Here is a 17,570-nt window from a genome sequence, read left to right on the forward strand (position 1 = left end):
TATTGACTAAGACCCATCAACAAGCCTCAATTTATGAGATTAGATTTAGTACTGCAGCTAGTTTTCAATAGGATAAATCTAATATGGGGGTTGTAGTCTATTCAATAATATAGCAATGACATACTATGCTATAAAGTATTGCTAACCATGCTAACAAAACTAGATATATGTAAATTCTTATTTGCACTGCATTATTAAATATTATAATTTCTAAGCAAAAAGAAGTTTTCAGAAATGTTTGGGGATGGGGGGGCATGTAAAAAAAAAAGCAATTCAAGGATAAGTTGTTCAGTTCTTAAAATGGTAGCTAAAAATGCAGTTTAATTTTCAAACCCAAAGATAGATTTTCCAACAATAAAAAAAAATGAAAGAAAGAAAAGAAATGAAAAAAGAACAGATACTAATGATAAAAGCTAGAAAACACTCAGGCAGGATAAATAAGGAAGACATCATTATATTAATCCATATCAAGATATGACAATCAGAGTTCCTCTAACAAATAAAACAGAAAACATACTTGATGGTAGTCCTCATTTTTTGTCATCTTACACTTCACCAATCTGTTCATCTAACTAAAAACCATCTATAAGAAAAACACTTTTAGGTTTTCAATACTTTGGTTATAATTAAATGTGGCATTTATCCTATGTAATAACATAGCATTTACATCTTATACCATATGCTTGCTTAATGTAGAAGTTTAAAAAAATTATTCTAAAGCAAGCATTTCTGCATTTCACCACTGAAATTCTCTCAACCTCAGTTTCAGCAGATAACTCTCCTCTGTTCTCCTACCACCATCCAGTGGCAAATACATGTAACTACAAGCTAAGCTGAGCTCCCCAAACAATCAACCCCCTTCTACCTTCTGCCAACATAAGCAAAAAGTAGGACAGAGTAGTTATGAGAAGTCTGGTTTACACTCATGCAGGAGGACACTATAAGTTTTTCTTACTTGGCACACACTGTCCGTTTCATTAAGTTTCTGGCAATATCTTCAGAGGGAATGCTAAGAATCCAAAAAGGAGACTGAAAGAAACAACAATATATGGTTTTATGGCCTCATATGCTTTCGTTTAAGAAGTCAATAAGGAGAGATTCCTATCTGCTACTTTTATGTAAGAATATCTGATTTGACACTAACCAAAATAAAAATTGCTCCAGTAGATAAAAAATAAATAAATAAATTATTTTAATAGGTAACCTGTTAAGATAATACAGTACAGTATCAGAACAATTTTATAAATGACTGTATACATGAAAACATCAGCAAATTTAAGGATATTTAAACTTCAGGTTAATTTTGTATTTGCTCTTATATAGTTTGATCAAGAATTAATGAGTATTTTACCCCAAAATATAATTTCAGAATTTTTTATTGTTGCTAATTATTTCTTATAACACAGCTATTTTATTTTTAACTACTAAGTAATGTATTTCTTTGAATGATCCCTTTTTTTCTAGGTAGTTGTGGCCACCCGAGGGGGTGGGAAACATAGTTATTGTCTCTGCAATAACTATGATGGAAAACTATACAGTATATTATTAAATTATCATTTATTTTTATTATTTTATCTAAGGAAAAAAGTTCCAAGTGCATCAGCGGGTTTTAATACCCAAGATTATAGGCACTTCTGTGCTCCACCCAGATAGCCACTTGCCAGAATGCAGCAAAATGTAGCAGGATCCTAACCTCAGTTTAACACCCTCACCCAATTATATCCACACTCTCCCTCTTTTCCTCCTCCCTCAATAAGTGAAATTCATTCAGGAGTACAAGTCCAACACCAGGGGACTTTCAAATTAAATTCTCTCATCTTTTGTGAAAAGTCCTCCCTGCCACACCCAGCCTTTATTCCAATATTTACACTACCCTACAGAAAAATTCAAAATAATCCAAACAGGAAAAAAGATGGTCATCTCAGTATTATTTTTATTAGGAAAAATTTAAAAGCAACCTGAATGAAATGAAATCATTAGATAAATTACGGCAGAGCTAATCGATGGAAAATATTACACATCCCTGTTAGTAATGAAAGCTATGCAGAAATATGTGCCTACATTAATGCTATCAAATGAAAAAGAAATGCAGCAGTTCACTGGTAGCATTACCACTGAGCAGAAAAAATGTATATGAAAAAAGACTAGAAGGCAGTATCCCCAAATTATAAGTCACGTCAAGGAAGAAGAATTGTGAATGATTTTTTCTTTTTCTATCTTCCAAACTCCTCTAATACACTGATAAACCATCAAATACAAAATATATAAATAAACTCACAATTTCACACATGCACAATTACAAATTTTAAAATGAGTACCAATATAAGCCTGAAATTCAGCTAAATTCTAAACTCTAATTATACCTCATCAACAGAAGACAGCCCTTTTTCCAATGAAGCAACAGATATAAATTATGGTATAACTGTTGAACTACAATTTAAAAACTAATAAAATAAGTGAATACTGGAAATAAATCTAACTTTCCAAAACCAAAATTTCTCCCAAATATCCTTTTTATTCAATTGCCCCTAAAAACAGACACAGGTAACCAAAAAAATATAAATTTAAGATTTTGAGTTCTTCTCTATAAATCCAAGGTTCTATTTATTAGGATACTACATATGGTCTAATGAAAAATACAAATTCAACTTACCTTTCCATAAGTTTCCTGACTATTGGTGAATTGACCTCCAAAAAGTGAAAGCAGAGACTTTATTTCCTATATTGAAAATATCAGAGAGAGAATACATTTTAACACAGGGAACTTAAAGTCTATTAAGATGCAGTTATAACACACACACACACACACACACACACACAAAGAGCAGATTATCTACTTAAGGTGTTTAAATGTCAATACCAGACAAATTACAACTCTGGGTTCTAAAAAAATTTTACAGTCACAATCATAGTAAGTAATTTCGGAGAAATTTAAAAAAAAAAAAAAAGCGTTGTCAAAAAACTTTGAGAAAATGCACTGAGTTTTAAAAAGAAAAAGCAGATTACAAAAACAATAGATTAGTAAATCTGACAATGGATCAATACAAATAAATTAGATAATTTGAGGATGTTCAGAAAAGAAATAACATGTTTGTAATGATGTTTAGGATCCCTGTGTTTTCCCTTTGAATATTAATATCATAAACATTTTCTTCCTTGGCATCAGGATTGCAAATTTTTCAGTAGGAAACAATATACTTTATGTTGGACATTTAGGTGTTTTCAACTTTATCAGTTTAAAACAAAGCTAAATACTTATTTTCACAAATATATGGATTTTTCCATTTGAGATTGCTTCTTTAAAGTAGCATTACTATACTCAGAGACGTGAAAAATTTTATGGCTTCTTAGAGTATATGTGGCCAAAATACTTTTTTTTTTAACATCTTTATTGGAGTGTAATTGCTTTAAAATGGTGTGTTAGTTTCTGCTGTATAACAAAGTGAATCACCTATACATATACATATATCCCCATATCCCCTCTTTCTTGCGTCTCCCTCCCACCCTCCCTATCCCACCACTCTAGGTAGACACAAAGCACAGAGCTGATCTCCCTGTGCTATGCAGCTGCTTCCCACTAGCTATCTATTTTACATTTGGTAGTCTATATATGTCCATGCCACTCTCTCACTTGGTCCCAGCATAGCCCTCCCCCTCCCCGTGTCCTCACATCCATTCTCTACGTCCGCGTCTTTATTCCTGTCCTGCCCCTAGGTTCTTCAGAACTTTTTTTTTTTTTAGATTCCATATATATGTGTTAGCATACGGTATTTTTCTCTTTCTGACTTACTTAACTCTCTATGAGACTCTAGGTCCATCCATGTCACAACAAGTAACTCAATTTTCTATCTTTTTATGGGTGAGTAATATTCCATTGTATATATGTGTCACATCTTCTTTATCCATTCATCTGTCGATGGACACTTAGGTCGCTTCCATTTCCTGGCTATTGTAAATAGAGCTGCAATGAACACTGTGGTACGCAATTCGTTTTGAATTATGGTTTTCTCAGGGTATACGCCCAGTAGTGGGATTGCTGGGTTGTATGGTAGTTCTATTTTTAGTTTTCTAAGGAACCTCCATACTGTTCTCCATAGTGGCTGAATCAATTTACATTCCCACCAACAGTGCAAGAGGGTTCCCTTTTCTCCACACCCTCTCCAGCATTTACTGTTTGTAGATTTTTTGATGATGGCCATTCTGACCGGTGTTGAGTGATACCTCATTGTAGTTTTGACTTGCATTTCGCTAATGATTAGTGATGTTGAGCATCCTTTCATGTGTTTGTTGGCAGTCTGTATATCTTCTTTGGAGAAATGTCTATTTAGGTCTTCTGCCCATTTTTGGATTGGGTTGTTTGTTTTTCTGATATTGAGCTGCATGAGCTGCTGGTATATTTTGGAGATTAATCCTTTGTCAGTTGCTTCGTTTGTAAATATTTTCTCCCATTCTGAGGGTTGTCTTCTTGTCTTGTTTATGGTTTCCTTTGCTGTGCAAAAGCTTTTAAGTTTCATTAGGTCTCATTTGTTTATGTTTGTTTTTATTTCCATTTCTCTAGGAGGTGGGTCAAAAAGGATCTTCCTGTGATCTATGTCATGAAGTTCTGCCTATGTTATCCTCTAAGAGTTTTATACTGTCTGGCCTTACATTTAGGTCTTTAATCCATTTTGAGTTTATTTTTGTGTATGCTGTCAGGTAGCATTCTAATTTCATTCTTTTACATGTAGCTCTCCAGTTTTCCCAGCACCACTTATTGAAGAGGCTGTCTTTTCTCCATTGTATATTCTTGCCTCCTTTATCAAAGATAAGATGACCATATGTGTGGGGCTGGGCTTTCTATCCTGTTCCATTGATCTATATTTCTGTTTCTGTGCCAGTACCATACTGTCTGGATTACTGTAGCTTTGCAGTATAGTCTGAAGTCAGGAAGCCTGATTCCTCCAGCTCCATTTTTCTTTCTCAAGATTGCCTTGGCTATTCGGGGTCTTTTGTGTTTCCATACAAGTTGTTAAATTTTTTGTTCTAGTTCTGTGAAAAATGCCTTTGGTAGTTTGATAGGGATTGCATTGAATCTGTAGATTGCTGTGGGTAGTACAGTCATTTTCACAATACTTATTCTTCCAATCCAAAAACATGGTATATCTCTCCATCTGTTTGTATCATCTTTAATTTCTTTCATCAGTGTCTTATAGTTTTCTGCATACAGGTCTTTTGCCTCCTTAGGTAGGTTTATTCCTAGGTATTTTATTCTTTTTGTTGCAATGGTAAATGGGAATGTTTCCTTAATTTCTCTTTCAGATTTTTCACCATTAGTGTATAGGAATGCAAGAGATTTCTGTGCATTAATTTTGTATCCTGCTACTTTACCAATTTCATTGATTAGCTCTAGTAGTTTTCTGGTAGCATCTTTAGGATTCTCTATGTATAGTATCATGTCATCTGCAAACAGTGACAGGTTTATTTCTTCTTTTCTGAATTGGATTCCTTTTATTTCTTTTTCTTCTCTGACTGCTGTGGCTAAAACTTCCAAAACTATGCATAATAATAGTGGTGAGAGTGGGCAGCCTTGCCTTGTTCCTGATCTTAGTGGAAATAATTTCAGTTTTTCACCATTGAGAACGATGTTGGCTGTGGGTTTGTCATATATGGCCTTTATTATGTTGAGGTAAGTTCCCTCTATGCCTACTTTCTGGAGGGTTTTTATCATAAATGGGTGTTGAATTTTCTCAAAAGCTTTTTCTACATCTATTGAGATGATTATATGGTTTTTATTCTTCAATTTGCTAATATGGTGTATCACATTGATTGATTTGCATATATTGAAGAATCTTTGCATTCCTGGGATAAACCCCATTTGATCATGGTGTATGACCCTTTTAATGTGCTGTTGGATTCTGTTTGCTAGTATTTTTGTTGAGGACTTTTGCATCTATGTTCATCAGTGATATTGGCCAGTAGTTTTCTTTTTTTGTGGCATCTCTGTCTGGTTTTGGTATCAGGTTGACGGTGGCCTCGTAGAATGAGTTTGGGAGTGTTCCTCCCTCTGCTATATTTTGGAAGCGTTTGAGAAGGATAGGTGTTAGCTCTTCTCTAAATGTTTGATAGAACATTCTGGTGAATCCATCTGATCCTGGGCTTCTGTTTGTTGGAAGATTTTTAATCACAGTTTCAATTTCAGTGCTTGGGATTGGTCTGTTTATATTTTCTATTTCTTCCTGGTTCAATTTCAGAAGGTTGTGTTTTTCTAATAATTTGTCCATTTCTTCCAGGTTGTCCATTTTATTGGCATATAGTTGCTTGTAGTAATCACTCACGCTCCTTTGAATTTCTGCAGTGTCAGTTGTTACTTCTCCTTTTTCATTTCTAATTCTGTTGAGTCTTCTCCCTTTTTTTCTAGATGAGTCTGGCTAATGGTTTATCAATTTTGTTTACCTTCTCAAAGAACAAGCTTTTAGGATCAATTATCTTTGCTATTGTTTCCTTCATTTCTTTTTATTTCTGGTCTGATATTTATGATTTCGTTCCTTCTGCTAACTTTGGGGTTTTCTTGTTCTTCTTTCTCTAATTGCTTTAGGTGTAAGGTTAGGTTGTTTATTTGAGATGTTTCTTGTTACTTGAGGTAGGACTGTATTGCTATAAACTTCCCTCTTAGAACTGCTTTTGCTGCTTCCCATAGGTTTTGGGTCATCGTGTTCTCATTGTCATTTGTTTCTAGGTATTTTTTTATTTCCTCTTTGATTTCTTCAGTAATCTCTTGGTTATACAGTAGTGTATTGTTTAGCCTCCACGTGTTAGTATTTTTTACAGATTTTTTCCTGTAATTGATACCTAGTCTCATAGCAAGCACTGTGGCCAGAAAAGATACTTGATATGATTTCAATTTTCTTAAATTTACCAAGGCTTGATTTGTGACCCAAGATATGATCTATCCTGGAGAATGTTTCATGAGCACTTGAGAAGAAAGTGTTATCTGCTGTTTTTTAGATGGAATGTCCTATAAGTATCAATTAAGTCCATCTTGTTTAATGTATCATTTAAAGCTTGTGTTTCCTTACTTATTTTCATTTTGGGTGATCTGTCCATTGGTGAAAGTGGGGTGTTAAAGTCCCCTACTATTATTGTGTTACTGTCAATTTCCCCTTTTATGGCTGTTAGCATTTGCCTTATCTATTGAGGTGCCCCTATGTTGAGTGCATAAATATTTACAATTGCTATATCTTCTTCTTGGACTGATCCCTTGATCATTATGTAGTGTCCTTGTCTCTTGTAACATTCTTTACTTTAAAGTCTATTTTGTCTGATATGAGTATTGCTGCTCCAGCTTTCTTTTGATTTCCATTTGCATGGAATATCTTTTCCATCCCCTCACTTTCAGTCTGTATGTGTCCCTAGGTCTGAAGTGGGTCTCTTGTAGACAGTATATATATGGTTCTTGTTTTTGTATCCATTCAGCCAGTCTATGTCTTTTGGTTGGAGTATTTAATCCATTTACATTTAAGGTAGTTATCGATATTTATGTTTCTATTACCATTTTCTTAATTGTTTTGGGTTTGTTATTGTAAGTCTTTTCCTTCTGTTGTGTTTCTGGCCTAGAGAAGTTCCTTTAGCATTTGTCGTAAAGCTGGTTTGGTGGTGCTGAATTTTCTTAGCTTTTGCTTGTCTGTAAAGGTTTTAATTTCTACCTTGAATCTGAATGAGATCCTTGCTGGGTAGAGTAATCTTGGTTGTAGGTTTTTCCCTTTTATCACTTTAAATATGTCCTGCAACTCCCTTCCGGCTTGCAGAGTTTCTGCTGAGAGATTAGCTGTTAACCTTATGGGGATTCCCTTGTATGTTTATTGTTGCTTTTCCCTTGCTGCTTTTAATATTTTTTCTTTGTACTTAATTTTTGATAGTTTGATTAATATGTGTCTTGGTGTGTTTCTCCTTGGGTTTATCCTGTATGGGACTCTCTGCGCTTCCTGGACTTGACTATTTCCTTACCCATATTAGGGAAGTTTTCAAGTATAATCTCTTCAAATACTTTCACAGTCCCTTTTTTTTGTGTGTGGTACGCAGGCCTCTCACTGTTGTGGCCTCACCCGTTGCGGAGCACAGGCTCCGGACGTGCAGGCCCAGCGGCCATGGCTCACAGGCCCAGCCGCTCCGCGGCACGTGGGATCTTCCCAGACCAGGGCACGAACCTGTGTCCCCTGCTTCGGCAGGTGGACTCTCAACCACTGCGCCATCAGGGAAGCCCCTCAGTCCCTTTTTTTTCTCTTCTTCTTCTGGAACCCCTATAATTCGAATGTTGGTGCGTTTAATGTTGTCTCAGAGGTCTCTGAGACTGTCCTCAATTCTTTTTTCTTTTTTCTTTATTCTGCTCTGTGGTAGTTATTTCCACTATTTTATATTCCAGGTCACTTACCCGTTCTTCTGCCTCAGTTATTCTGCTGTTGACTCCTTCTAGAGAATTTTTAATTTTATTTATTGTGTTGTTCATCATTGTTTGTTTGCTCTTTAGTTCTTCTAGGTCCTTGTTAAACGTTTCTTGTATTTTCTCCATTCTACTTCCAAGATTTTGGATCATCTTTACTATTATTACTCTGAATTCTTTTTCAGGTAGACTGCCTATTTCCTCTTCATTTGTTTGGTCTGATGGGTTTTTACCTTGCTCCTTCATCTGCTGTGTATTTCTGTGTCTTCTCATTTTGCTTAACTTACTGTGTTTGGGGTCTCCTTTTTGCAATCTGCAGGTTCGTAGTTCCCGTTGTTTTTGATGTCTGCTCCCAGTGGGTAAGGTTGGTTCAGAGGGTTGTGTAGGCTTCCTGGTGGTTCAGAGGGTTGTGTAAGCTTCCTGGTTATGCAGGTTGGTTCAGAGGGTTGTGTAGAACTGGTGCCTGTGTTCTGGTGGATGAGGCCGGATCTTGTCTTTCCGGTGGGCAGGACCACATCCGGTGGTGTGTTTTGGGGTGTCTGTGAACTTATTATGATTTTAGGCAGCCTCTCTGCTAAAGGTGGGTTTGTGTTCCTGTCTTGCTAGTTGTTTGGCATAGGGTGTCCAGCACTGTAGATTGCTGGTCGTTCAGTGGAGCTGGGTCTTAGTGTTGAGATGGTGATCTCTGGGAGAGCTTCTGCCGTTTGATATTACGTGGGGCCAGGACGTCTCTGGTGGTCCAATGTCCTTAGCTCGGCTCTCCCACCTCCGAGGCTTAGGACTGACACCCAGCTGGAGCACCAAGACCCTGTCAGCCACACGGCTCAGAAGAAAAGGGAGAAAAAAAAAAAAGAAAGAAAGAAAGGAAAAAATAAAATAAAGTTATTAAAATAGAAAAAAACTATTAAAAATAAAAAAGTAATTAAAAAAAAAAGAAGGAAAGAAAGAAGAGAGCAACCAAACCAAAAAATAAATCCACCAATGATAACAAGTGCTAAAAACTACAGTTAAAAAAAAAAAAAAAGTGAGAACCCTAGGACAAATGGCAAAAGCCCAGCTATACAGTCAAAATCACACAAAGAATCACACACATACACACTCACAAAAAGAGAAAAAGGAAAAAAATATATATATATATAAAATTTAAAAAGGAAGAGAACAACGAAATCAATAAACAAATCTACCAATGATAGTAAGCTTTTAATACTAAACTAAGATAAACATAAAACCAGAAACAAATTGATGCAGAAAGCAAACCCCAAGTCTACAGTTGCTCCCAAAGTCCACCGCCTCAATTTTGGGATGATTCGTTGTCTATTCAGGTATTCCAGAGATGCAGGGTACATCAAGTTGATTGTGGAGATTTAATCCGCTGCTCCTGAGTCTGCTGGGAGAGATTTCCCTTTCTCTTCTTTGTTCGCACAGCTCCTGGGGTTCAGCTTTAGATTTGGCCCATCTCTGCGTGTAGGTCCCCTGAGGGCATCTGTTCTCCGCCCAGACAGGATGGGGTTAAAGGAGCGGCTAATTCGGGGGCTCTGGCTCACTCAGGCCAGAGGGAGGGAGGGGTACGGAATGCAGGGTGAGCCTGCGGCGGCAGAGGCCAGCGTGACATTGCACCAGCCTGAGGCACACCATGCGTTCTCCCGGGGAAGTTGTCCCTGGATCATGGGATCCTGGCAGTGGCGGGCTGCACAGGCTCCTAGGAGGGGAGGTGTGGATAGTGACCTGTGCTTGCATACAGGCTTCTTGGTGGCTGCAGCATCAGCCTTAGCATTTCATGCCCATCTCTGGTGTCCGCGCTGATAGTCATGGCTCGCGCCCGTCTCTGGAGCTCGTTTAGGCGGTGCTCTGAATCCCCTCTCCTCGTGCACCCCAAAACAATGGTCTCTTGCCTCTTAGGCAGGTCCAGACTTTTTCCCAGACTCCCTTCCAGCTAGCTGTGGCACACTAGCCCCCTTCAGGCTGTGTTCAGGCAGCCAATCCCAGTCCTCTCCCTGGGGTCTGACCTCCAAAGCCTGAACCTCAGCTCCCAGCCACCACCCACCCTGGGGGGGTGAGCTGACAAGCCTCTCGGGCTGGTGAGTGCTGGTCGGCAGCAACCCTCTGTGTGGGAATCTCTGTGCTTTGCCCTCCGCACCCCTGTTGCTGCACTCTCTTCTGTGGCTCCTAAGTTTCTCCCTCACTACTCCTGTCTCTGCCAGTGAAGGGGCTTCCTAGTGTGTGGAAACTCTTCCTCCTTCACAGCTCCCTCCCAGAGGGACAGGTCCCATTCCTATTCTTTTGTCTCTGTTTTTTCTTTTTTCTTTTGCCCTACCCAGGTATGTGGGGAGTTTCTTGCCTTTTGGGAAGTCTGAGGTCTTCTGCCAGCATTCAGTAGGTGTTCTGTAGGAGTTGTTCCACATGTAGATGTAATTTTGATGTATTTGTGAGAAGGAAGGTGATCTCCATGTCTACTCCTCCGCCATCTTGAAGCCACTCCCAAAATACTTTCTTAAAGGACTGTTTTAAATTATAAAGTGAGAGTATCAATTTGCCTTCACTACTGCTCAGTTGGATGTTGTACTGTTTTTGTTAATTAAGTAGATTAAAAAATAGTGCTTTTAACTTGTTATTTTAATTTTTTGATTACTAGCACAGAAAATTATTTTTACTATATTTGTTTACAAGCTGTATTTGGAACCATTCTTTTTCTAGAAACTAAAATCATTAGTAATGTATTATTTTATGATTAAAAGACTAAAAGATGAATAATAGAATTTTACCAAATGCCAAGAGTCCCTTTAGAGATTAACTCTGCTGTCTTGTCCAGTTAATTAGATGAATAAATATATGTTAAATTAAAAAAAAGAAAAGTGATTAACTAGGGAGCATCACTGTGGATTCATTATGTACAAGTTATGGTACATTAACCTCCTTTCTGGATAAAATTACAGAAGTAGAAAGAGAATACAAAAGCTACTTTAAAATATCAGGTATGCAAACTTGAAATCTGTTCAGATAGTACATATAGTCTATGAAGCAATCACTGTGTACTGATAAACACAGGATATTATACAAACTTTATGATTTATACTACTAACAAATTTTGCCTCCCCAAATAACATAAAGCAGGTAGAATCCCACTCCTCTGTATAGGTCTTATAGAGGAATAAACCTAATGAGAGAGAAGTGTCCCCACTGAGGGGTGCCTACAATCTCCTTTCATTCCAACTAGGGGAAGGGATGAAAACCACGCCCATCATGAGCCACAGCCACCATGAGAGAATGTACACCCAGAACATGAAGTCCTCTACCTCAAGACCAAGAAGAATGGGAGGTTTGAACAACTAGTACCTTCTCTGTTTTCCCTTTTGTCTATGCAATAAATCATTTTCTTAATCCCTGGCATTAGAAGGTGCTGAACTCAGATGAATCACGTGGACAGACCAAGAACTAGCATAGACTATCAGTAAATCACTGAAGGTAGTCCAAAAGTCATTTTGCAACATGGGTGACACAAATTTGAATAGAAGGCATCACTGGACCTCAGAGTCAGACCACAATTTGTTCTTCAGTTCTTCCAAATAGCAGCTGTGTGATTTTTTTTTTTTTTTACAAGAAGCTTAACTCCTTTGACCCTCAGTTCCCCCACCTACAAACAGGAATCAGCTACCTCACGAGGTAAGGTCTGTAAAGAATGGAGCAAAGAACCTAGGCTGTTATTAAAGAAATCAAGCTGATGATGACCAACACTATCCTTGAAGTCCAGTGAGTCAAGAAATCAAGTGAGACTGACAAAGTTATAATACTTAAAAGAAAAAAATGAAGTTATAGATTGTCTCTTGACCTAGAATGATTATTGTTCATTCTGTACTAAACCATATTATGAAATCAGCTTTACATTTAAAACAGCAAAGTGTGCTGCTCTTGGAATACATTGTTAGAAATTAGCAACAGGTTAAAGCACAAATGTTCTAAGAGATTTTTTTAAAAAGTGAGGATTATTGGAAATTTTACAACATAGGATTAGCACCATTACCTAAAATCTAAGCAATGATTTAAAGTGAGAGTAAATGTGATAATCCAAGTTTCAAATTTAAAAGCAGAACACATATTAAACTACAATATCAACCTACTTGGAAAAATCAAAACACAAGATTTTTATTCATCATATGGCAAACTCACTTTCCAGTTGAGAATCTTTTTACATCACGAATAGAAGAATTTATATTAGACATTGGATATAAAAATATGGCATGATCTAATGCATACCTGATACATTAATTCACGAGCTTTTCAGTTCTTTTAGCCACTCTTTCATCCATTTATTTTGCTTCAGAACCGGCAATGAAACCCAGGGGTCTGAACTTTACTTTTAGTACAATAAGGTAGCTGCCAACTAAAACTGGCCCTGATTAACTGCACAGAGGTAAAACCAGACCACACTTGCACTCAATCTTTCATTTTAAATCATAAAGGCAGCTACTCATTATAGCTTTCCTGCCTAGCAGTTCTCATACAGTAGATGGGTCCATAAGTGTAGACTGTCCTTTTGATTGCCTTCCCTGAAGAGATCCTATTTCACTCAATTCAATATTTATTAAACAACTAATATATGCAAGGCACTGAGCTATGTAAAGATAAATATATATTTATCCTGAGGGAGCTTAAGCTCTACTAGAACTAACATTTAATCCAGTAACTGAAAAGTGAGGTATACAACAGTGAGTGCCCTTAAAGAAGCAAAGAAGTATTGTACCAGAGTACAAAGGAAGAAAAGATTACTTCAGTTTTAGAAGAAAAGTTTCAATGGAAACTCATTTAAGGGGCTTCCCTGGTGGCGCAGTGGTTGAGAGTCCACCTGCCGATGCAGGGGACACGGGTTCGTGCCACGGTCTGGGAAGATCCCACATGCCATGGAGCGGCTAGGCCCGTGAGCCATGGCCGCTGAGCCTGCGCATCCGGAGCCTGTGCTCTGCAATGGGAGAGGCCACAACAGTGAGAGGCCCTGTGTACCGCAAAAAAAAAAAAAAAAAACTCACTTAAGCCCTGAAACACAGGGAGAATCTGTACAGAGAGAGGACTTTCACTTCCAATGATGGCAAACTAGGTGATTCAGATTAAGCCTCCTGCTGAAAAGAATTTAAAAAAAAAACCTGACTTCTGCTTGAAGGCATCAAGAGATTACAAAAATTACCAAACCAAGATCCAGGAGAGGACAGAAATCTCAAGGTGCAGCCACTCTCTCCCTGGGACATTTACCAATTCCAAAAGCAGCTGTGAGGGCGGACAGCCCTTTGGACAGCTTAATGGAGCTAGAGGAACAAAAAGAGTATAGGGCCAACAATGAGAAGGAAAGGAAGTTTGATAACCCACCCAGTTTAGACTGGCATCCCCAAAAGCTACACACACTAGCAGTATGTGCAAATCAGAACAGAAACAGAACTTAATGGCTGAAAACGAGTTCAAGTGATCCTAGTGTGTTAATGCTCCTATATTCTTCAAGAGGATTACATCATCCTAGCCCTCACTTATTTTTTCAAATAAATTTTCAAATATATCTGGTATATATTTAACAAACACCCAGCACACACATGAAAAAGAACCAAGAGAAACAATACATAAAAGAAACAGACCCATAGGACCCCTTTTTTCAAGTACATACTTTAACATAACTGTGCTTTCTATATTGAAGGGGATAAAAGACAAAATTAAGAATTTTGGTAGAGGATTAAAAAAAAAGGAAATTGCACATCTGAAAAAGAATCAAGTGAAAAATATAAACCTAAAATAAACAAATATGTGGGCAAATCTAAATGAATATTGACGATATAAAATCAGTAAAACGAAGAGTGGAATAGGAAAGACCCAAACAAGAGGGCATCATTCAGGGAATAATGGGGAAGTCTATTTTGGCTGCACTGTTTGTGGGAGGCGCGGGTGGGCAGATACAGAGGAGAAAACCATGCAACTGCAGGCCTTGAATGCCAGACTAGAGTTTCAGCCTTGGGACAATGGAGACAGAAAAGATGGCTGAGCTTTTTGAAGATTAAACTGGCACAAGGGAAAGATACTAAGAAGAATTTAAGAAAGAAAAAACAGGTAAAACCAGCAAATACTAGGGATGCTATTTTTAAGACTGCAGCTTAACCACTCCATTCTCCCTGCATTATCTGACTATAGGCACTCACCGTCCTTGGCTTCTCTCTAGTTCCACCCCAGTATCCTCTAAGTGGTATCCTTTCTCTGGTACTCCAGAACTATCTTTTTAAAACACAAATGATTGCTAGTCACTTAGTGATTTAAAATGAAAAAATGTTTGTCACTTTCTGGCTTAAAAAGGAAAAAAAAAGAAAAAAGAGTCAATGGCTCTCCATTAAATCTAAAACAAAATCCAAATACCTTCCAATGGTTTCACAACACTCCAAAATCTGGATCCTACCCACCTCTCTAGCCTCAGTGCCCATTACTTCATCCTCCTTCCCCTCACATCCCCCACACAAACCACCATAATCAACCATCCCTCTGTGCCTCTACACTTGCTTTCATTTCTCAACGCACCTGCCCAGCAACACATTAGTCCCGAATCAATGCCACAATCTTCCTTCAAAACTCCCAAGGCCAGTGAGTTGAACACAACTGAAGAAAATCACAGAATCTTGGCACAATTACAAATACATGCTCTTCACCCTCAGCTGCGTTTTCAGCCTCGCTCTAACACCTGAGTTCTTCTCTACTCAACTGTTGTAGCTCATCAGCTCCCTCTTTGCTCTCAATGATTATTTCAGATTTTACTATTTTTCTCAGTTTCTCCATTCAATCGCTTGGTCCCCCATCGTTCAAAAAATAACCTTGACTCATTCATTACCCAGAAAACAAGCCCTTGGGCAACTACCCGCACCCATCTTAAGTCCCCTCCACCCACATTCCCCTTCTACTGAAAGGCCAACACCTCCCACTGTGTCCTTATATCCATTTTCCCCTTCCCTTCAGCCTACAAACACGCAAATTTCTCCAAGAGGGATAGGGATCCTCCCTTGACTATAGGGCCCCCTCAAACTGTTAACCAATCCCTTACTTTCCCTTGTTATGTTAAGAGCAGTCTATCTCCCCTTCCTCATTTTCCAGTGACCACTAAACCAAACAATCTGGCTTCTTCGCCTAAAACTACACAACCACACTAGCAAAATCCTAAAACTTTACCCTCTTGATTTTTATGGTCTCACATACTTCCTATTCTGACACTTGCCTATCTTCTTCATGACCTCCTTTTCCCAATTCCCCTTAACATCAATGTTTCCAAGTATCTGCATTTGGCCCACCACTCTTTTGAAGCTATGCTTTCTCTGAATAATTTCATTTTCTCTCCTAGAGTTCATATGCAGAAGACTCCCAAATATTAATTACCAGTACATGCAGCTCTATCAACATCTGTGCATACTCATATTCACTGCCTCCTGGTTATCTCCATTTGATGTTACACAAGCATAACCAATTCAGCATAACCAAAATTTAAATCATACAGCTGCCTGTGCTCTCTATTTTAAGTGGAAACACCCTTATATCCTTCCCAGGAATCATCCTTGATTGGTCCCTCTTGCCCCCACCTTCAATCAATCATCAAGCCCTGATGATTTTATCACCTAAATATATCCCCAGTCTATTCCATCCTCTTACCCCCTGCCCTAGGTCAGGCCTTCTTAATTTATTAACAAGACTATTCCAACAGACTCAACTCCTAACTCCTTATTCCTCTCAACTCCATCCTCCGTACTGCAGCCAAAGTGATTTCTTTAAAAAAAAAAATCTGATTCTGTCACTTCCTTAAAATTCTTCAATAAAGTCCCCTTCTAAGATCCAGAGTATTTAAGGCTTTGCATTTTCTGAACCCTACCCTCCTCTCTTGCTCTCTTCTTGTCATTCTTTGCTACATATTTGGTAATCAGGTAATAATGAATAGCTTGTAATTCTAATTTGCTTATGTCTCTCCTTGGCCTGGCTAACTCCTACTCTTCTTTTATGTTACAGTTCAAGTGTCATGCCGTCCTGGAAGCCATCTTAATGACCAACATCACCCACCCCTCAGGTGGATCATATTTCCCTTCTATATGCTATTTCCCTACCTATCACTGCACTTACCAACATTATTTCATAGTGCTACGTTTATGCAACTGCTCACCCCTTAGCCTAAACAGTAAACTCCTTGAAAACAGAAACTTTGTCATCATTATATCCCCAGCGTCCAGAATATTCGATTAGAGGTACTCTGAAAATGTTTCTTGAATGAATAAATAAAACAATTTCCCCAACTTTTCCATTATCTAACCCTACCACCCACCATCACCACCACTACGCCAACCCCCACGAAACCTGACCCGCATATTCGACACTTAAAACGCTACCCTGAGTACTTCTGTCTGCTGTCTCTATTCTCTAGACGAAGAGCTCCAGGAGGGAGAGGACCGGTAATATTCACCTGCCTGACTCCGGTACCTGGCACATGGGCTGAAGAATGAATGAAAATGCTTAGCAAGGCTGAGAGGCTGTCTCGGACTTCTCTCTCACACCCTCCGCAGAGCTCAGACCAATCCCAGGGGCCGAGGGACTGGGCGGACGCGTGATCTCCCCGACAAGCACAGACCCCCTACTGCCCGCGGGCTCGGACTGCGTGGGTCGCCTCCGCTCGCACACCAATCTCCACCCCGCCGTCCTCTCCAGAAGAAAGAGGTGGAGGTCACTGCGGCGCTTACCGGCAGGCGGAACTCCAGGTGTTCCTGTGCCATGAGCAGAAGATACCTGTTCACGGGTCCCGGCAGCGCCATCGCATCAGCCCGCGGCGCGCCTGCGCCACCGAGGGTGTCTCACTCTTTTCTTCCCCTACAGACCGCTTCCGCTAAGGCAGAGCCTGAGGAGCCAGAAGCGGAAGTGGGGAGAGTCGGTTCTCTCCGGAGGTTCCCGGCTTGCGGGATTTGAGCCCCGCAGTTCCAGGAGAGGTTTCTTCTGCTGTCGGGTGCGTTCTGTTTGAGGTCCCGGTGTACCAGGAGCTGGTGTGAGAAGATGTGTTGTGTTCAAGAGCAGGTTGCGATGAGACAGTGTAGTTCCCAATGATCCTCCACCTGGAATGTACTTTTAACTTCCCCTACAACTCTTCAAATTCCAGGTCTTCGAAACTGAA

General features: G+C 39.0%; 1 protein-coding gene across 1 annotated transcript in view; it reads right to left on the reverse strand.

Moving 5' to 3' along the window:
* Positions 1-17,225, reverse strand: part of TRMT11 (tRNA methyltransferase 11 homolog) — a 61,015-nt gene extending 43,790 nt beyond the window's left edge. Inside the window, 3 exon segments of the mRNA XM_082856110.1 lie at positions 956-1,029; positions 2,654-2,719; positions 17,146-17,225. Coding sequence (XP_082712236.1) covers positions 956-1,029; positions 2,654-2,719; positions 17,146-17,217 — 212 coding nt within the window. The 5' untranslated portion in view covers positions 17,218-17,225.
* Between the last annotated feature and the right edge of the window lie 345 nt (positions 17,226-17,570).

Source organism: Leucopleurus acutus (assembly GCF_964270905.1).
Source record: "Leucopleurus acutus genome assembly, chromosome: 15".
Taxonomy (NCBI): domain Eukaryota; kingdom Metazoa; phylum Chordata; class Mammalia; order Artiodactyla; family Delphinidae; genus Leucopleurus; species Leucopleurus acutus.